The sequence below is a fragment of the Mixophyes fleayi genome, chromosome 4, assembly GCF_038048845.1.
Source record: "Mixophyes fleayi isolate aMixFle1 chromosome 4, aMixFle1.hap1, whole genome shotgun sequence".
Classification (NCBI taxonomy): Eukaryota; Metazoa; Chordata; class Amphibia; order Anura; family Limnodynastidae; genus Mixophyes; species Mixophyes fleayi.
Window position 1 is genome coordinate 334,889,046 of NC_134405.1, and position 21,961 is coordinate 334,911,006.

Genomic DNA, 21,961 nt, shown 5'->3' on the forward strand with positions numbered 1-21,961 from the left:
ACTAACTAAATGTGGTGCACTAACGGGACTACTAGTTACACGCTACGGGGAACACCAGCCGGTGTTCACAGCCTAAACCGGAGGGCGGTTCCTAACCCCCTCACCCAGGTCTTACCAAGAAGCTGCCTTCTTGCTATGGAGTCACACACAGGCCCTAAGTACGGGTTCTTTAAGCCCGGCTGAGGCTCAGTAAAACAGCACACTAACCCGCGGGCCGACTGCCGCACGGAACAGCCGATCGAACTGAACCGCCCGACTGCCTGTACTCGGGTATCTCACACGTGTCCCTTCGTCCGGAACCACAGGTCCACCTGCACGGAACCGGCCTTGAGGACCCTTGATCAGAACCACGGCCGCCCCTGGAACTGCCTCAAGGTGTGCTGCACTGCCACCAACTCACTCAGCCACCCCCCTTGGGTACCAGTGTGACCCCGGGGACCTAAGGGACAGGGACACTACGTGTGTTCTCCCCTGACTATGTGTATGCTGTTACTTACACTTGTCCCCCACACAGCACGGGTTAACACAGGAAAACCGCAGGAACAAGAGCCTACCTTTAATGGGGGCCTGACGTCTTGCCCCTGGAACACAATTACATAGCACACCCAAAATACTGTAATGTAAACTACACTCGCCACACAGACAGAATAAATACAGTCTACAGTACTTTGCCGCTACTTACCCGAACACACCGCTGCTAGCCAACCAGCAGGTTGCTACAGCACCACGGGAGCCTACGCTCGACCGTACCTCCTAACCACGTGTGCTTACCTCACACAGGACCGCGCCTACTCTCACGAGGCTCCCACGCCTCTACCTCACACCACCAGGGCCTTAGGCCCTACACACCATGGGTCTCTGCCCAGCTACACACAGAGCCTTCTGCTCTGACTAATGGGCCTCAGCCCCCTCTCTAACCCAGGGCTCTGAGCCCACTCACTAGGGCCTTGTGCCCTACTACCTAGGGGTCCTAGCCCCTGCCTGAGGCCTGTGGCCTTCCTAACTAGCTGAGGGCCTTGTGCCCTTAATAGCAGATGGGCTACCAGCCCCTAACCAGGCCCTCTGGCCTTCCTATGGCCTCTAGGCCCCTAACTACCTAAGGGCCTTGTGCCCTTGTACACCTGGGGCTCTGACTCCCCCTTTCTAACTAACAGGGGCTTGTCCCCTTTATACAGATACTAATGGCCTACTGGCCCACTACCACGTTGGGGCCTAGTGCCCAGGTCCCTGGGCCTTGTGCCCCTACTATACAGTGTGCCACGGGCCTTGTGCCCGACTGTGCCCACGGGCCTAGTGCCCGAATTTACGTTGAGTATACTTACCTGCTCTGCGCAGGATACTCAACTTGACACGCCGTCTTCTGTTTTCTTCTGCGGGTCTTCCAGACCCTCCAGCCGGCGGCGCCTCTTCTCCGCTTCGGCGCTGGGTCTCCACTTGCAGCTGGGGCGGGGGCGCTCTCAGCCCTGACAAGGGCTCCCCGCCGACGATCTCCGCTCCGGTGCCTTGATAGAAGTCTTCGGGCGGCAGGGTAGCTCACGGCCCTTACAAGGGCCCCCTGCCGCCGCTGCTGCTGGCTCCGTTGATGGACGTCTGGAAGAGACGTCCTCTCTCTTCTCCGCCGACGGACTTCTGGCAAAATGGCGCCACCCGGCGACTTATATAGTCGCCGGCGTGACGTCATCCGCCGGCGCGAGCGCTGATTGGCTCGCGTCGGCGCCAATCTTTTGAATGGCCGGGCGCGAGCCGCGATTGGCTCGCGCATCCGGCCGCTGATTGGCCAGCGGGGAAAGATGAGCCCTGATTGGCTCATCCTTCCCCCGCGCACAGGACCTGCAAAAAAGAAGTTATACTCACCGCCGCTGGATCGATGGACGGGTGAGTACTTCTCCTCTTCTTTCTTGTAGCTGGGCACCATCGGGGACCTCTTCAGCCCCTCCAGGGGCACAGCGCTGCCGGATATCTTCGCCCTCTTCACGGGCACCGGCTCCAGCGTCTTCTGTCCCTCCACACACACATAATACATGCACGCAGTGGCCCCTCACACACACACATAATACACGCACGTAGTGGCCCCTCGCACATACACACATAAAACACGCAGTGGCCCCTCACACACACATAATACACACAGACAGTGGCCCCTCACACACACATAATACACACAGACAGTGGCCACTCACACACACACATAATACACGCATGTAGTTGCCCCTCGCACACACACACATAAAACACGCAGTGGCCCTCACACACAAATACACACAGACAGTGGCCCCTCACCAGAGCCAGATTTAGACCTCATGGGGCCCTAGGCAAGATACTGGTGTGGGGCCCCCTTCCTGAAAAAATCCATAGCGCTATAGTTTTTTAGCATAACATATACCTCTATTCAGGGGCTGGTTGGCAGACTTTAGCCCGAGGTGGCAAGCATATAGCACTGGCCCATAAGTAGAGGCCCATTTTTAAAGGTTGGTCTCACCGCTGGCCCTGGGAGGGTCCTCTGGGGACCACTGGGCCCTAGGCAATTGCCTAGGTTGTCTAGTGGTAAATCCGGCCCTGCCCCTCACACACACATAATACACAAACTATTAATATACTACTCTACCCCTCTCCCAACTTACCTTTTTCCATCTAGGAGCTGTGGAGTCTTCATCCCCTTCACACATGGGACGGCAACTGTCATGTGGTGCACGTCCCATGTGACACACAGCAGGAGACCAGCCACCACACTAGCTCTGTGTGGCCCCTCCCCCGACTCGCGGCACCCGACCCCCCTCCCCTGACTCGCGGCACACCCCCCCCTCGGGGGGTGCCGCGAATCGGGGGAGGGGCCGTGTGAAGCAGGGGCAGGGTCCAGCCACCTCAATTATACAGTGCCCCAGGCTTGGAGGGGGGTTCCAGGCACTAGGAAACTCCCCCTTGGTTTGCCTATGATGATTTACACGATTTACCTTCACATCTGTCATAACCATCGGCTGAAAAGATCCTGACTCTGCGCACTGCATAGAGATCTATGGACACTGCCGGTCCTGAGTACATACACACTGCAGGATTGGAACGTCATCGTTCCATCGTTGAACGAGAATTTAATCAGTTTATTAAATCAAATGAAACGATACAATGAGCTTTGGAAAGACAATCGTTCATCATTGGAGCGTACACACTAATGCGATATTGGGCTGAATGGTCGTTTATCATATGATTGGCCTGATAATCGGGTGGAAACCCTGTAGTGTGCACCCAGCCTAATACACTGAGCCATATCTGCTGACAGATATAATATAGTGAGCACTACCTGGTGCCAAGTCTAATATACTTTTCAGTACGTGATTGACGAGTATAATACATAGAGCCTAATATCTTATCTATTACCCCCTTGTGCGTTCTCTATTCTACGTTCCTTCTGGCAGCTCCTATTTAGAGCAGTTATCAGTCTGCTGGTGGATAGCCGATGTGTCCTGCGCTACACTGAACCATGGCGGTGAATCGGATTTCAGCAGGGGAACAGGAGCCCAACCGGCTATCACCCCCCCCTTCCTCCCTCCTCTTTCCCTATCTGATCCTTGTCTTCCATGTCTGGTTCCAACGTCTCCCTCCTTGAGATTAACTGTGCGGACTGTTTGGTCCGCTCTCTGCTGATGTCATTACACAGCGCTTTAGATTGGGGCCACATCCGGGCCCCAGTTGTGGCTGCTTCGCTTAAACCAAGCCTGTGAGTTGGAAAGTGGGTCAAAGTTTTATAAAATTATGGTAGCGGCTGATGAACAACTTTAAGAAAAGTTAATTGCCGCTCAACCCTAGCTAAATTGTTAGTATTTATTGCAGCGCAGAGTACTGGCCCCATAAGACACATCGGGTTTTCCAATTAATCATAGTGCCAGACAATACGTTGTGCTTGTGAGCATTATAAGAACAAACCTGCTAGATACATTTACATGGAGAAACCGAGGACGTGGGATAGTGAAAGATTTAGGTTCTCCCCCCCTCCATCTGTTTCCCTGCTCCCTCCCACCATTGTCTCAATCTATTTAGCTGCAGGAGAGCGTACAATACAATTGCACACTTTACCTCTTATTATACCGGGAAAACACAGTCTCAGTGTGACACAAACAACGATTACATAACAGCGTTTCATGGAAAATAAGCACGTTCTAAAATTAGCAACAAAACTGTCAGTCTTTAGGGAGGGATCAGCTGCGCTGCTCATACACAGACATATATAAATAATAGAAGAGGTTTATTGTGCAACACAGCTTGTGTTAGGCTCTATGGGGACAAACTGGCCAATATCCAAACTGCTCGGGCCCTCGGCCTCAGGGAACTGGTCACTTTCGGCAGATCACCAGGGGCCGGCTGGCAAATTTTATCCCAGGGGGGCGAGACTTGGCTCAGTAGCCTATTGGGAACATTTTATAGGAAAAAGGGCCCGGCCTGGGGGCAAGTGACCCTCGGCCCCCAGCCAGCCCCTAGGGATCTACTCACATTTAGCAATATGCGCCATAATTATCTGATTTGAATGATTATCAACATTATTTCTGGCATATTATCATCATCATTATTTATTTATATAACGCCACTAATTCCGCAGCGCTGTACAGAGAATTCCCTAACATCAGTCTCTGCACCATTGGAGCTTACAGTCTAAATTCCCTAACACACACTCATACAGACAGACTAGGGTCAGTTTAATAGCAGCCAATTAACCTACCAGTATGTTTTTGGAGTGTGGGAGGAAACTGGAGCACCCGGAGGAAACCTACGCAAACACGGGGAGAACATACAAACTCCACACAGATAACGCCATTGTCAGGAATCAAACTTACGACCCCAGTGCTATTTTACTTGTGACGTAGCGTCTCACTGGAAGCCCTCGCTGGGTACTCAAGACAGAGGAGATTTGACACTTAGATCCCGTGGTCCCGACAAGAGACGTAGACTTGTGGACCTAACATTTGGCTCATCCCTCTGCTCTGTCCAAAGCACGCGTTTCATTTTATTCTGCTACAGGAATCTATTATTCAGTTTACAATAAGATATAATAAGTAATCAAGCAATATGTTATGTTTAATTTAGAGGGTTTCTTGACGGAGAGAACAGGAATAAGGTCTCCAGGCTTGGGGTGAAGCCAACACGGGAGTGTTGCGCAGGGTGGGATATGGGTGAAGTTAAAAGAGGAAGAGTAAATTTGATTCCAGGTGTAGGGAGCTTTGTGGGCCGTATAATCTTCTAGAATGGACTAGTACAGAACAATCTATACATACTTACCCCTAAACCTGCCTATACATAAATCATACACTATATTATCTAGCCCACATGTTACTCTCTGAATATATCCAACAACTGTATACACTGATATTTATAAGACACTGTAACTTCTAGAACACATTATTACAGATACATGCAAACAGTTCTCGAGACAGTCCCGATTTTTAACCATCAAGAGGAGAATGGCTTGCTGGGAAAATGGTCCCATCCTAAATGGATGTGGTCTGTGGAGATTATGGGCTAAGCTGTTCTGATTTTCAGACGTTGTCGGGTTTGAATTACATTCTTAAAGCATCTAAGGACCAGACATTGATATTTACATATATATACATGTATATATGAAACATGATACATATTGCGGGATGCTGTATTTAAGGCAGGTACTTACACTTTGATTATACACGGACTCCGTTTCATTCTGCAGGCGTTTTACTTCGGCCTCGCTGGCTTCCTGGATCTTCTGCACGGTCTCCATGAAAGCTGGCCCTCCCCGGCTTACAGTCCGCAGTCTGTCTTCCAGCTGGAGGACGAGGTCTTCCGATTGTGCAACTTGGGCCCGCAGTTCCTGGGACTCCTGGGGATGTGGTATGACAACGACCTGTCGTTATATCGTCCATCGATATATAGGAGCTATAAACACTTCTGAACTCATAGTAACTTCCTGCCACAGTAGGGATCGTCATCAATCTACAGACCTAAAGCTTAGATGGGGGAGATTATAAACTACTTTGCAGAAACTCTTTTATCTAAGGGGTGTATCTGTGGACGTGGGACTCCAGCAACAAATCTGAAACAAGTTTTGGGTTCAGTGGAGAGGACAAGGGCCAGCGTGTTTATGACAAACTCTCGACCCCTTGTTGAGTCTATAAGAACAGAGGGCTGTATATAAGCTCGAGGGATAATAAAAGCTAAGGCTGTATTGAACTGTATTGGTACTCTGGGGGTTAATTTGGGTGGTCTGCTCATGACGTCCGGATGAGTCATGGGGAGGAGTTATGGAAGTTATATCTGGAATGGGCGGAGAAGAATCACTCTCTTAGACTGCTGGACGTTGCCCACCCTCCCTCCCTCTGGAACAATAAAGATGGTCATCTGCAGTGATCCTGTACCGGTACAGTTTGGTGGTGGTGGTTATCTTGGAGTAGCAGTGGCCGGAAATCGCAGTACAGTCAACGGCCAGTGGTAAGGGCACATGACGGTATCGGGCACGCTTAACCCACCTGTTTTCAAATGGAATAGGCTATTAGTCTCGGTCCAAGTACTTCCCGACCGGGTTGACTTGTGGGTGCTTCCGTTAGCCTAGAAAAGGGGAGGGTTCTGTAGTGCCCGGGGCGGTAGCCCCGTTTAGGTAGATATGTGCGCCTTGGGGTGTGTGGTTGTCCCCCGTTTGCGTATGCCCCCTGGAAGGCTTGGGGCATCCTGGTTGGCCTGGCGGATGTCGCCTCGGACTGCTCATTCTCCACCACCATACCTGCAATAAATCCCGTGTTACTTTCCCCACATTTAAGTTGTCGTGTCTTTATTATGGTTATGGTTAAAAACGATAAGAGTATAATGTAAGGAAAGGTTATCAGCCGTTAAGCATTTTATAACCCTATTATTATTATTATTATTATTATTATTATGAGATTATTATATTAATAAAGCACAGACATACTATGTATTGATGTACATTAAGGGGGTCATAATATAAATAAATGATGTACAACAGAGGAACTAACAGCAGTTCATGTTTTCAGGATGTTTTTAATCATATCACAGGTGAGTTAATCTATTTGGCTGGGTCAGTCATTATCCCGCCTGTTTCTACAGATAGAAATTCTGAAAACATGACCTGTTGGTAGCTCTTGATGACTGAACTTGGACATCTCTGGTCTAGGTGGATAGTTCAAGTAAAGTAAGAATAAACATCTTGGGCCTTATTCATTTCGGACGTACATCCATTTTCATAGCGCATCTTGTGTGAAATAGCTCTGCGTACGCACAGAACTTTACACCAATACACGGGCCATTCATGACACTTAGGACTGTCTACGACGTGAGAATGTGGGACGGAGGGGGTGGGGTAACATAGACTATGCACTTTAAGGGTGTGCCGGGGGCGATTCGACGCAGAAGCGCCTGATTCAAGACCTGGCTTTCTCGCAGGTACATTTATATTTTAGCCGTATCATTTGCACCAGCTACAGGTCAGGTGTCAGTGCCGACTGTCACGGCACCGTCTTTGTTTTAAAAACTACACGTATGTGCGCCACTAGACAGCAGAGAACAAGTGTGCAAGTAAGAGAGACTATAAAATTGCATTGTATGTAAATTATGCATTAAAAGGATTAAATGGACTGAGCAATGTTACTGGAGACTGGAGAGTGACAAGAACACTGCTACCCCTCCTGTTCTGTGTGAGCAATGTCACTGGAAATTGGAGAGTGACAAGAACACTGCTACCCCTCCTGTTCTGTGTGAGCAATGTCACTGGAGACTAGAGAGTGACAAGAACACTGCTACCCCTCCTGTTTCTGTATGAGCAATGTCACTGGAGACTAGAGAGTGACAAGAACACTGCTACCCCTCCTGTTTCTGTGTAAGCAATGTCACTGGAGACTGGAGAGTGACAAGAACACTGCTACCCCTGTTTCTGTATGAGCAATGTCACTGGAGACTGGAGAGTGACAAGAACACTGCTACCCCTGTTTCTGTGTGAGCAATGGCGCTGGAAACTAGAGAGTGACAAGAACACTGCTACCCCTCCTGTTTCTGTGTAAGCAATGTCACTGGAGACTGGAGAGTGACAAGAACACTGCTACCCCTCCTGTTCTGTGTGAGCAATGTCACTGGAGACTGGAGAGTGACAAGAACACTGCTACCCCTCCTGTTCTGTGTGAGCAATGTCACTGGAGACTGGAGAGTGACAAGAACACTGCTACCCCTGTTTCTGTATGAGCAATGTCACTGGAGACTGGAGAGTGACAAGAACACTGCTATCCCTGTTTCTGTGTGAGCAATGGCGCTGGATCTCCTGGGGAGGGAGGTACTTATGAAATCCAAAAGCCGCGAGATGGACGCGCCAAAGTAACGAGCCAGCTCGCGAGCCTATACGGATCCCCTAAGTTCAGGTGGGCTCGGTTTTCAGACAACCTGAGCATCTCTAATGGTTACAACCTGCACGAGATGTCCGTTCTGTCAGTTGGAGTTAATATATTTACTAAAATCTACTAAATTGTTCTGTGTCGTGGCTCAATGTAGCAGATTATAAAGCACTTTAACATTCGCACCACAATATATTATACGCTGCTCAGGCAGTAATTACTGCAGCTGTCTGTACTCCACCGTCTCTCCGTATTGAAGGTCTTAATTATCTCCAAACTCATCCCTTGTCAGGAGATTAAACTCTAAAAAGCCTTTGAATTAGAGCATTCGCTAGTGCAGCCCCAAAAGGAATTAATATTCTGCTCCTTCAAGTGACATTTGCTGTCGTTATGAGACGTTTCCTGTTGTAGTCCTGTAATAAAATGTGGTACCAATGGGGAACAGACGGTGAATTGGGGCTGCAGAGGGATCAGACATTAATCTGGTATCTAAGACTCTTGATACCATATCAAAGATAACGCTGACTAACGCTCAGCGGCCTCCTGTTACCCAGGTAAGGTATTATAATCCTTCATTTAATAGCAGCAACATATAACATAGCGCTGTACAAAGAATTTTTATTCATTCACCTCGGTCCCTGCCGCTGAAGAGCTTGCAATCACAGGCACAAACACACCAGCGCCAACGTAGTTATAAGCGACTGAACCCATGAGCATGTTTGCAGGCTGGAGGGAAGCCACGTACACGCAAGGAGAATATATTAACTCCACGCAGAATGTCCGATTTGAACCCGGTGCCGTAGGGCAGCAATGCTAACCACTGTGCCGCCTTTCAAGAGTAAACGGCAATCAGCGCACTTCCCTAGCCTAAGACAGAGCTTCCACTTGAAATATTGATTTAAGAATTAACAGCCATTGAACGATTGCTGAATGCAGCTCCTTAAAAATGTTCTTCCCAGGGAGGGAATTAGGGGCCGGAGATTATTTTCAGACCAGGGGAGCAAAAAATGGCCCAAGTGCACAACAGATGACATTAACCCTTACAAGGTCATGACTTGTGGATCCGCAACACTCAAGACTTAAAGGCTATCGCTGTTATTTTCTAACTATTAGCATAGTATTCTCCATAACAGCTATAATAAAATTATAAACTCCAAATTATTATTTTTACTAGGGTCAATTTAATAGCAGCCAATTAACCTACCAGTATGTTTTTGGAATGTGAGAGGAAACCGGAGCATCCGGAGGAAACCCACGCAAACACGGGGAGAACATACAAACTTCACACAGATAAGGCCATGGTCGGGAATTGAGCTCATGATCCCAGTGCTGTGAGGCAGAAGTGCTAACCACTGAGCCACCGTGCTGCCCAAAATTAATCATGAGAGGATATCTGGTCTGTCTATATCACATCTGTTTGAAGGTTTGTATTACGTTGGTCATAGTGCATCTAGATATGTTATTCCCATCAGAAGTATAACCGGAAGGTACAAATTGTGTCCAATTAAATGTACAGGACAAGTCCCCGTCTCTGCCAGGTCTGTCAGTAAAATTCTTTTCAAAAAGCAGAAAAAAAAATGTTTGCAAATGTGCGCTCTCCAGCGCTCAGTCTCATTTAAACAATATCGTTCTACAAAACAAAATCTACTTTTTGCCTCGTAGTACAAAATTAGGTGCATTCTTATGTAAGGCACACTCGGCAAGGAGTGACCCCTGTCCGCCAAAGTCTTCCCATCGGTCGTTGGAAACCGCCGTGAACTCCGACTCGTAAACCAAAAGCTGGGTGGAATTGCGCCCGATGACATAAAAGATCCTTTGCTCTACGGTTTTGCTCTTTAGTGATTATAATTGAACCCTATTGTGTGACAAAGAATTATTTCCGCAGAGCTTTATCTTCTGCAATAGACTGATCTATATCGCGCACTCTTGGGAGGAACAAATAAGACCTTAAAGATGGTGGGAAATAATATCATTTATAGCGTTAATACTAACAATAAACGTAGTGGGTGAAGAGATGTTACCTGGAAAATATTCAACATAATAGAGCAATGTAACTAAGTACAACACACTGCTTCAGGTAAAACAAGGGCAGATTTTGTGGAGGAACACAGAATTAATCTTGATGACTGACAGATCCAGGTGTCCCGAGTACATAAAGATCGCAACAGTGAGCTAGATGCAGTGAAAAAACTTAGATTTTGTTGCGCTCAAGATGCTTAAATTAACTCCAAAGGATGGAAATTGGGGAAAATTAAAATTGTTCAAACCTTAAAAGCGTGTCCTGGTGTAAATCTCTGGTACCACCCAAAGGTTTGTGTTTTTAGCTCACACCCTGAGGGCAGGTGCAAACGCAGGATTTATAGAGGGGGGTTTCCACACCACGCCGCCAGTGGGCGTGACCAGCATGCATGGGGGCGTGGCTATAATTTTAGACAGTGCTTGGCTGCTCTCCAACTCTTCCTATCCCCATAATATACATGGGCAATGTTGTGTGCACTACTGTTAGGTGCATGCAGCTCTCCCTTTTCAAGCAGAGCCGTGTGAAGCGGGGGCAGGGTCCTGCCACCTCAATTATACAGTGCCCCAGGCTTGGAGGGGGGTTTCCAGGCACTAGTAAACCCCCCACCCCCTTGGTTTGCCTATGGAGGGGGTGTTAACTGTTATTTTCAATGGGGCGCAGTTTGGACATCAAAAGTATCACAGAGTCAGTGGTGAAACGAGGTTAAGCTACTTTCAGTGACTTAATGACCAAAGCGCAGACCATTTGGTTTACTTCTCTTCCAACAAGGGTACTCTCATGTTTGAGGAACGTTTTGTATAAACTTTATTGCTTGGTAGAAATGTTCACGCCAGTCCCCCTGTTGCCTGTTATTTACTGCACAGTGACAGGCCCATGCAGACTTATGTCAGACTGCCCATCACCTTCACGTATATCTGCGCCAGTTCCTCCGCGCGACGCGTTAACTCCGCCATCTCGTCCTGCAGCTTTAAACGCTGTGAAAACTCTTCTTCGTATCTGTAGAACATAAAGTATTCAGCTATTACACGCATAGTTTTAAAATAAGCAAATATTTATAAAGAATAAGCACACGGTATTAATGACGGCTGTTTCAGGAAAACGCCCGTATCGGACAAGGGTGCTTACTCATAGTGAGACTAAAACTAAGGGGTGTCGTTATCCCTGTTACAGAGTCTGGAAATTATTCCCAGGGTGGAATCTGCCTGAGATTATCTTTTTAACTGTTTCATGAGCAGATGGTTCAGCTTAGAGGGTACAGGGCTTGTGGCCTCTAATTAGATGGAAGGCTAGGCACTCAGAGCGGCTTTATTGGTGAGCACAAGTCACCAAAGAGGGGAAGTTTCCTCAAACACAAATCCCCGACTGAGGATGTCAGAGAACGTCTAGGATTCGGGGGGGGGTATTCAATTGACCGCGAGATTATTTTTTTTTCACACCGCGTTAAAAAAAGAAAAAATCACACGCGGGTTTTTAACTGCTATTGCGACCGTTTTTAGTTAACGCAGCGTGAAAACTCGTGCAATTCAATTGAAAAAGACGGAACGCTGCCCCCCGCGCGTCAATCATTGTGTTTGCGAGTTTTTAGGGGAGTTTTAACGCGGTCATGTATAACACAAAAAAGAAGGATACATTTTCATACATTAGATTGCATTACACATCCATTCTAGTTGATACTATTTACATTACAGTACTTTCTTTAGCATATTTTTTTATTTAACAATTTTTTTTACTATAGAATCATCTATACCATGTCAAAACATGTTAGTATAAACATATATGTACCAAAAACATACATAAATATATTTAATTAGTGATTATTTTTTTTTATGGTTTTTTAAGTGATTAGTTTTCAACAAAAAAAACAACTTTTACATGTTAGGCATTAGTGATAAACATAGTTTATCTCTCTTTTTTCTCATTATTACATGATTTCAAATAGTTTTCATTTTTAGCACACCCCAAAGAGGTGCGAGATAAAATAGCACATTGCCGTTAAAAAAAAATTGAATAGCTTTTAATGCGGCTGCCTCTAGCACACCCTATACTTTCAATAGACCTTCTACTGGAGCGCGAGAGGACAGTTTGTTCCAAAAAAAAAACGGAGCGTTAAAAATGGAATTGAATGGCGGGTAGAATTTCTTTTATGGAAAACCTTATGCATGCCTTCACGCCCAGATAATTGCTTAACTGAATAAAGGGTGCATGCTTGCCGGACCTTGAATGCAGTATTTGCCCAGCAGGAAAGTTGGACAAGACATTAAGAAAAGTTTGAGGAGACCACTCCTAGCAATCACTGCTGATGGTGTGTTGCCGGGCAGAATAGCCCAGCCTAGTAACAGGCTGCAGAAAAAAGCTGGGACTCTGGGTCTTAGTTACCAGCTGCAGAATTTGCCTATTTAAATTAAAAACAGACTTATTTTGATACATAGATATATGTACAGTCCAGTAATGGGAATTTAATCAAATCTGTGCTTGAACGCCACTGTTTCCGAATCTCCTCTATGCACTCATTGGATAAGTTCAGAAGAAAACAATTCACTGTATGAGTGTCATTAATCGAACAAGCTTTCTGCATGCAGCCAATGATCTTCAATGAGCACAGGCTGCAAAAAGCCTCTTTCTCCCGTGAAAAAGTGAAAATTCATCCGTTTGAATAAGGGGAAGTGAAAACATTTTGCTTTTTACCCTGTGAAAAAGAGGAAATGAGTAGCCCACTGTACCCCCCACCTGCCCAATCCTGCTCTGTCAATCATAGTGTGTCCTTGTAAAACAGGGACAAGGTATCACTTTGCCCACAGGAAACAATGGTGTAAATACTCGTGCGCCAAACAATTGCATTGTGATTATTAGTGCGTGAGACGTCTCTCACACGTGGGCTTAAAGAATAACACAGACAAGTGTGGATGCAGAACACAGCTAAACATTTGTAAATTTCTGAAATGCAACTTTCATGAATAGGTTCCTTTGTCCCTTGAAGTCACCAAACTCACAGCAAAAATCGACTTTCTTCCCTAGCTATGTGCAAAGCATGTTTCCAAACTCTGGTGCTACTAACCTATACCTAGCTCAGGACGGTAAGATCGGCCCAGTATAAGGGGAGTGATCTGTTTTTGTTTAGCGAAATAAAAGGTTTTATTTTGTACATTCAATTTGCAAAGATGAACGTGCAACTTCTATATTATATATTAAAGCAGCAATCCCATATAGGTTTTCCTTTTCTTTAAATTGCAAGTTAAGTATCTTTTTTAAGCATGCATCATTTTTCTCAGCTGTATCTCTACAAATCATTAACTCCTTTTCAAAATCTCGCTGGAGGTTGCAAAATGTGTCTGCCAGTTACACAGGCTCTCAGCATGTCATGTGAAGGCAGAGGGAGGAGAAGGAGGAGGGGATGATTTTACAGTGCACAGAGCAGCCGGAGCTCAGAGGGGCGTTCCAAAGCCTCTCTGCTCACTGCATCATGTGCCCTTTGACTGTGGTTGCTATGGTAGCAATATGACATGACATTATACATGACAGAATTCTAAACCATTAATAGCAGCCCGAAGAAACAAACAAGGAAAATGGTAAATACCAACATTCGTCTTTATAGCCTGCTATAGTCTTTATGTTAAAAAGAACACACATTACTTTTTCATGGGATTGTTGCTAAAATATTGAATTGATACTTTACCGCATGGAGACCAACAGTAGAGGATACACATTGCTGTACATGTGCCATTATTGGACACCAGGAACAACTTAATAATTTACACATTTTTTACGGAACATTTACATGAAACTAAATATTACACATGAAAAAGGGGATATTTTCCCATTTAATTATATATACAACTGTTCTGGTGATATTTGTGTTTAAAATTCTACTTTCATCCATACAGCATAAAAGCAGCGCGGCCTAATTCTGCCTGTGATACTTTTCCCATGACTTTTATCTGTGTGTGTGGTCTGGAAGGTCAAGATGAGAGAAGATACCGCACTCACCCTATGTATCAGCAGTCACTCAGATAAGGGACACTTACGCTCTGTCTGTGATATGTCAGGTCCCAGAGATTAACCTGTCTTCTGAAGAGACTATCTCGGTCTGATCTGACAATCTGGCTAAATAACCAACTTTCAGGAGTAATGTGAGCGCTAAGACGTGTAAGACGATCGTCCAGAGAAGACGTAGGGCCAATTGTGCTTCTCCAGCTGTAGTGGGACTACAACTCCCAGCATGCAGATATATACCACAATAATCTACGAAAGAACTACCCCTGTCCATTACATACAAATAGCATTGAAGTTGATTAAGCATAATAAAGCAGTATTCAGTCGGATACACCAACCAGTTGGATACATACTTAGCTTGGGCCATGTGGATGTTCGCCTGCAGCTCCCGGAGTTCTTGCTTGGCCAGTTCTAGCTGTATGGTTGGGGGTCCGGCAGCCCCCTTTAGCGACTGTATATCGGACTCCTGCTGTGCCACCACTAGCTGCAAAGCTCGGATCTCTTCATCCTTCCGCAGGATGTCTCTGTTCATCTCTAAAAGTCTGGATGTAAGGATGGAGATATGGACATTAATTCCCAGATATCACATATATTACATCAATAGCGGCAATTCCAAGATCTGTGCTAAGCTTCCACCAATAATCTCCATGCTGAATTTAATTACGGCACAGGGATTACTTTTCTATGTCTTTAAGCCATGTCTTTATACCATCAGGCAGAGTTTGATTAATTTTTTTAGCCCTTGGATATGACAACAGTGTCCTACACAGTGCATAGCAGAGATGTGTCATATCCAAGGGCAATTTACGATAAACAACTTTGCTCAGTGATGTGGTTGAAAGCAAAGACGAAAGCCCAAAAAGGTCTAGAAATGTGGTAAGGTGCAGCCAGTGTATTTAAGTCACCTGAGAATGGAACACACCTTTAAATCTGGGGAACAGCGTGGGGCGTGGTCCATGTTAAATATTAGGGAAATAATGTCTGATCATACAGCGCATGATGACAAAAATTATGTTTGGAATCCCTAAAGTTATTCAAACTGTCCCAGGAGTTACCAAAATATAAAATCCCTCAGTCACTCGATCCTCTAGAGCCATTTTTTTTAATGTTTCAGTTGTATATTTGCCCACTATCCTTAAATCTGTCTCATGAGATGGGGAGGAGATGTAAGAAAAAAGTGGCTCACAACGGGTTTTGCTTCATGAAGTCGACAGGGAAGTCACATCATGAAGCTCCACCCACCCCAGTAAAATAAGTGGCGGGGCGGGGGGGGGGTGATGACACTAATAACGTCATTCTGTCTGATCAATCCGATGTTTACTGTGGTGGGCGGGGCTTGATGATACGACTCCATTATGTCACCGCCCACCTGGCGGCAAATATGTGCTCTTCAGGGTAATGACCTGCTGTGTCGGAGGTCCAGGAGAAGTGCAGCTGTTATACTTACTACATAGTCCACAAGGCAATATGCAGTACAAAAAAAATATTTATAATAATTACTCTGTAGGACGCAATGATGTAAAAGTTATAGGGAATCATTGTAACTCCTGGAAACAGCTGGTAGATTGGCACAATTCCACTAATTTCGTACCACTATAGTCATTTATAACTAGAGATGCTCAGGCTCGGTTCCCCGAGAACCAAACACACCCAAACCAGCACAATTTCACAGAGGGACACCGAAGGGGTAGCACAGTTCTTGGCAGTCTCTAGTGCAGTTGGGCAGCGTCATAGGTAGAATAGAAAGAGGAGGGGTAGCAGTGTTCTTCAAAGTCTCCAGTGACATTCAGGAGAGCTCCATTGCTCCATTGCTCCATTGCTCCATTGCTCCATTGCTGAAATAGAAATAATAGGTCTGGCAGGCTTGGTCTTCTAAATCTGCAGTCTTTGTTTGAAAGTATATGAAAATAATATTGTGACCTGTGAGGTGGTCAAATTTGACTGCTAATGAAATTAGTGTTATTGAGGTTAATAATAATGTAGGGGGGGAAAAAAAAGCAAAAATATGGGATTTTAGCTTTAAAAAAAAATCAGGATTTTAGAAGAAGAAAAAATCGGGATCCAAAACAAAATCACGCAAGGGCGGTTTTGCCAAAACCAAAACCAAAACATGAAGTTAATCCAGATCCAAAACCAAAACCAGAACACGGGGGTCAGTGAACATCTCTATTTATAACTATGAGAGGTATGAATTGGTATAAAGAGAGACGTCTACACTGTAAAAGGAAAAAGTAAATCATTCTCTGTATCCTCCGCACATTCTCAATTTCGGATAAAGACAACAGAAGAAGATCCTCAGTTTTGCTGTAAACAAACCATTAGATGAATCATTTGCACCAATTTCCCATCTCTCAGTAGGATTTTACCAATCATTGCCAAGGAAACGCGGCTCACCGAGACCACACTTACTCTTCTCTCTCTCTCTAAACACGGAGAGAACATTTTTTCCCAAAATCTTAATCAAAATGTGTAATTTAAAGAGCCAGAAAAGCTAAGTAACAAGTTGGTTTATATAAAATCACCTTTAATAACTAACACAAATATATGTGTAAAAGTTTCAACTGCTGATGGGAACAGAAGATATTTGAGGAATAAGTTGTGATTGTGGGGGGAGATATTTCTCTGCGCACAGCAGACTTCCTCTTAGTTATCTTTTCCCCCTGAAGGACACTGCAGGCGGCCGCTATTAGACAAAAGCAGCAGATTACAGAGAACAATAGCTTGTGCTCCGCTGTAATGCAAATTCAAAGTCAAGGTCACATTTTTCTGGCATGGGAAATATATATCATACTTGCCAACTCTCCCGGAATGTTCGGGAGACTCCCGAAATTCGGGTCGGTCTCACGGACTCCCGGGAGAGCTGGCAAGTCTTCCGCATCCCGCAATTACGGGGCTAAAATGATGTGATTCGCTGTGAATCGCGTCATTTTGGCCCCGCCCCCGCGACAAGATGGCACATTCTTGTATTTCAGTTTTATTATGTCAGGCGAGAAGGAGACTGGACAAGGTCGCCCATCTCTACCCCAATAACCGGCGCCCAATGCTACAGCACAGGTAGTGCCTATCTATCTCTATCCTAAGGACATACTTCCCCACTCTCCCGGAATGTACAGGAGACTCCCAAATTCTGCGCAGGTCTCCCAGAATCCTGTAAGAACAGGAAATTCTCCTGCATCCTGCGATGGCGTCTTTTTATTGCAGTGGGTGGGGCCAAAATGATGTGATTCACGGTCCACGGCGCCTGCAATTCCCCTTCCCTCCTGGCTCTAAAAATAGACTCCCAGGTTGTTGTAGAAGTCAGCAACCAATCGTGGCAGACCACTCTTCCATGTGACCTATGGGCCCTCTCGAATCTGGCATTGGCAACTCCTACAACCACGGTAGTTACACTTAGTTTCACCATAATATTAAAATGTAGTTGAACCGACTATGGCAACTTTTGTACTAAGGTTGCGGCCATTTATTGGGGGGCGGGGGTGCATAGGCAAACCGAGGGGGGGCTTCCTAGTGTCCGGAAACCCCCCTCCAAGCCTGGGGCACTGTATAATTGAGGTGGCTGGACCCTGCCCCCGCTTCACCCGGCTCTGCTTGAAAAGAGAGAGCTGCGTGCACCTAACAGTAGTGCACGCAGTATTGCCCATGCATATTATGGGGATAGGAAGAGTTGGAGAGCAGCCAAGCACTGTCTAATAGTATAGCCACGCCCCCGTGCATGCTGGTCACGCCCACTGGTGACGTGGTGTGGAAACCCCCCCTCTACAAATCCTGCGTTTTGCCCCTGGGGGTGAGCAAATGCAACTCACACATGCAATTATGAGCTGTAGCCGTTCAATTTAAAACAGGTACAACCCATCGCAGATCAGCAGCGCCCATCAGACAAAAGTATGCACATTGCATAGGAAATAAATATAATTGATAAATACCTGTTCTGGTATTCCGAGGATTGTATAGTGTTCCTATGACGATTGGAGTAGTCAGCGCTCTGCTCCCTATAATTCTGTTCTAGTTTTTCCCGCAGGTTTCCAATCTCCTGCTCGTACAGACTCCGAATCGCAATCATTTCCTCCTGGTGATGCTGAGACGCAGACGAGCCATCAGCCTGTGTATAGAGAAAATCAGCCGGTTATTACCAAGATTAAAGGCTGCGAGGACTGGCATTTATAACACCTCCAGGAACATGATAAGAAAGAGATAATATTAATGGTTTATAGTCAATATAAAACGTGGCCGGTAAGAGCCTCAGCAGTAACTTGCCGAAAACGGCTCATGTGGGATTTTCTCCGTTACTCTATAATGTTTCAATCCTTCTTGGATAAGTGCAGTTATTTTTGTATATGTCCCTATTTTATTTTATCGTTTATTGGTGTTTTTTTATTGATAGGGTGTTATAAAATTACTTTGCATCCAAATGCCTTCAGATGCTGATTCCCACAGGACATTGCTCCGATATCATTTTATATAACATCATTATAAGCAGAAATTGTGGAACGGAATGAGGAAAAGAAAATCAGGAGAAGGGAGATATTAAGGTATTCCGGGGAGAGTTGTGTCCTCACCGAACACAAATGATCTTGGTGGATGGAGAACAGTATTTTTCTGCATTTAAGCGTCAGACAACTAGTGCTCAATACAGAATGAAAATAGGCAGAGGCTATTTATATAGCGCCACTGTTTCCGCAGCGCTGTACAGAGAACTCACTCACATCACCCTGCCCCAATGGAGCTTAATGTCTAAATTCCCTAATATATACACATACAGACAGACTAGGGTTAATTTAATAGCAGCCAATTAACCTACCAGTATGTTTTTGGAGTGTGGGAGGAAACCGGAGCACCCGGAGGAAACCCACGCAAACACGAGGAGAACATACAAACTCCACACAGATAAGGCCATGGTCGGGAATCGAACTCATGACCCCAGTGCTGAAAGGCAGAAGTGCTAACCACTGAGCCACCGTGGCCACTTCTCTCCAGTGACTCTCATGGAACTTAACTTAATTTCTCTTCAATTTACAAATGACTTACATATACCATAGAACAGTATGTAATGGTAAGTTATAAGACACGTTTGATTGCCATAAAACGCGCCTGGTCTATCGACATCTTCTTTATTTATAAGGCGATGTACATTGTAATGTTCATGTCAAACATGAGCACCATCAATATAATGACAGACACAGATAATAACAGTGACATGAATACAATTAAGCATAATGACGTCTCCATGGATGGCCCCGAGCTGGTAATAATCAGGTAGTGAAGAGGGATTCAGCTTAAGATAACGAGGACGTAGAAGGGAGACAGACGTGAGGAGGAGAGGGCCCTGCTAGTGAGTCTAGAGCACACTTGCCCACTTTCTATAGTGTCAGTCCGGGAGTTGCTAGAGGGCTATGGGCGAAGGGGGCAGGGCTTAGAAAAATTGTGCCATTTTTAGCCCCGCCTCATTGCATTGTGCCACGTTGGCGTCATCGACAGCGGGGGGCTGGGCCAAAATGATGAGATTCCCTAAGAATTGCGTCATGGCGACACTAATTCTGCCCACTTCAATAGGAAGTGGGCAGATGCGGGAGGTTGCCCTAGTCTCCCAGGAGTCCGGGAGATCTACACGGAATTTGGGAGTCATTCTGGGAGAGTTGCCTCGTATGGTCTAGAGGGGGGGTGGGGGGGAATAATGAGAGACAGTAGGTGCAAATAGGGCACGGGTGAATGTGGTGAATGGAGGAGGGAAAGGGTGTGAGGAGGTAGGGTTAGGAAATTATGAAGAGGTGAGTTTTGAGGGATCGTTTGAAGTTTGGATCAACCATGTAGCTGTAGTGTGGCCCCCCTCGGAAACAATGGTGGGCTGGTATCCAAGGGAGTAACATGAAATTACCAGTTAACGCTGTTATTTTACGGAGACTTGCGCTATATTTATGAACAAAAAAGACTTTTCATGGTGATATATCTAATGTTTATTTTTGCTACAAATAAACAGTTTATTGCCACGGTTTATGAGCGATACTCAGCAACCAAATCACTAAATAAAAGGGTGTCTGATGGCGCTGGAGGACCCTCGTTCCTCTTCACTGAGCGCGTGCGAGGGCCTGGAGCTTGCTGGAACTGGGCTGAACGGAGAAATGTCCCCATTCAGTTTAATAAGGGACAGCCTGAAAAAAAATAATATATTGCATCAATAAGTTATTTTACTATGTCTGTCAACGCCATCCTCAGAATAAATTTACCAGTGCAAGAAGTGATACATACTCGGCACTTCAAATAAGTAATGCTTGATTTATAATCCCCACCTCCCCACTTGTGATACTTATTGTTGTCGGTAACCCCATTAATAGATTGGTTGAATCGAAATTAAATTACTGCACCGGGGAATAACCCTGAGGACTCTGTAATCTGTAAGGACACAGGCGTTTAAAGAGCCAATCGCAGAGCACGTGGATTTACACTGCAAAGTAACACCTACTAGATCATTCGCAAATCTTGCACGGGATGATGGGAGGACCAGGGCAGATCGTTTCACCCCCGTGTGAACAGTTCTGTATCTTTAAGCAATAACATCGTCACAATACGAGAAGCAGATCCTGGACCCGATTCGTTAAGGAACGTAAGTGCCGATACGCGCCGTATTTTGTGTAAAATCGCTCTGTGAATGGCAGAACCGGACCACACGCCACAGAACACAGCAACCTCCAATTCATCTTCAAGCTCAAAAGGACATTTACAACAGCCTACAATTTCAGGGGTGGAGCGGAGAAGGGACTGGGCGTATGCCCGTAGTCAGTGTACAGTGAGGGCGTGCCAAGCTCGAGTGCACAGAACCAGCGTCCGATTCAAGCTTTGGGCATCTCTACGGTACGTCATTTTCTGTCGTATCACTTGCTCCAGGTACAGATCGGGTGTAAGTGCTGATTACCAGTGATGACGGCTGCATATGCATGCTATAACATGTGTTTGCAATCAGGAACAACTGTAAAAATGTATTTTATGTACGGTAGACACTAATAATATCCTAATAAATGTATTTTATGTACAGTAGACATTCATTACATCCTAATAAATGTATTTTATGGGGGGGATGACGAAAAAAACTTCGGGTTTTTTTTGGTTTTTTTTAAAAACGAACAAAAAAAACAGACATTACGTTTTTGTTTTGTGTGCCTTAATGAATCAGGCGCACTGTACGCCCAATCTGCAAATAAACAGATTTTGTTTTTCCGGACGCTAAATGCATAAATTATTTACTATGGGGAGGTTGTACAAATATGAAGGTCTTTGTTCCTGGGCAGATGAACGCTACAATGTAATTTGGGAGGTGGAGGAAATCAGCACAATCCCAGATAATGTCATCAAAGCCTCTTGCGCCTTTCATGTGCAAATATAGCGATATAATAACGTACAATCTGCATAAATAAATACGTGTACATAAACCAGCGTATTTAAGCAACAAAAGGAATATTACCTATTTGGCCCTTATATCAATGTAGTGCAGATGTCCACTTCCTTTTATAAGAAACATAAATAAGGGTTAAGTGAGGCGTATATTGAAAGGAAAACTAAATTAATGAACTTTTTGATGAATTGATGGACTCGGACAATAAGGATCTGC

The 21,961-nt window shown here is 45.4% G+C and overlaps 1 protein-coding gene across 2 annotated transcripts in view; it reads right to left on the bottom strand.

Moving 5' to 3' along the window:
- The window catches only part of LMNTD1 (lamin tail domain containing 1), a 111,986-nt gene that overhangs the window by 70,884 nt on the left and 19,141 nt on the right, over window positions 1-21,961 (bottom strand). For both annotated transcript variants that reach the window (XM_075210449.1, XM_075210450.1), the window contains exons 3-6: window positions 18,285-18,460; window positions 14,715-14,903; window positions 11,274-11,367; window positions 5,654-5,839 (exon numbers count right to left, since the gene is read on the bottom strand). In XM_075210449.1, coding sequence (XP_075066550.1) covers window positions 5,654-5,839; window positions 11,274-11,367; window positions 14,715-14,903; window positions 18,285-18,460 — 645 coding nt within the window. The remainder of the gene's footprint in view (window positions 1-5,653; window positions 5,840-11,273; window positions 11,368-14,714; window positions 14,904-18,284; window positions 18,461-21,961) is intronic.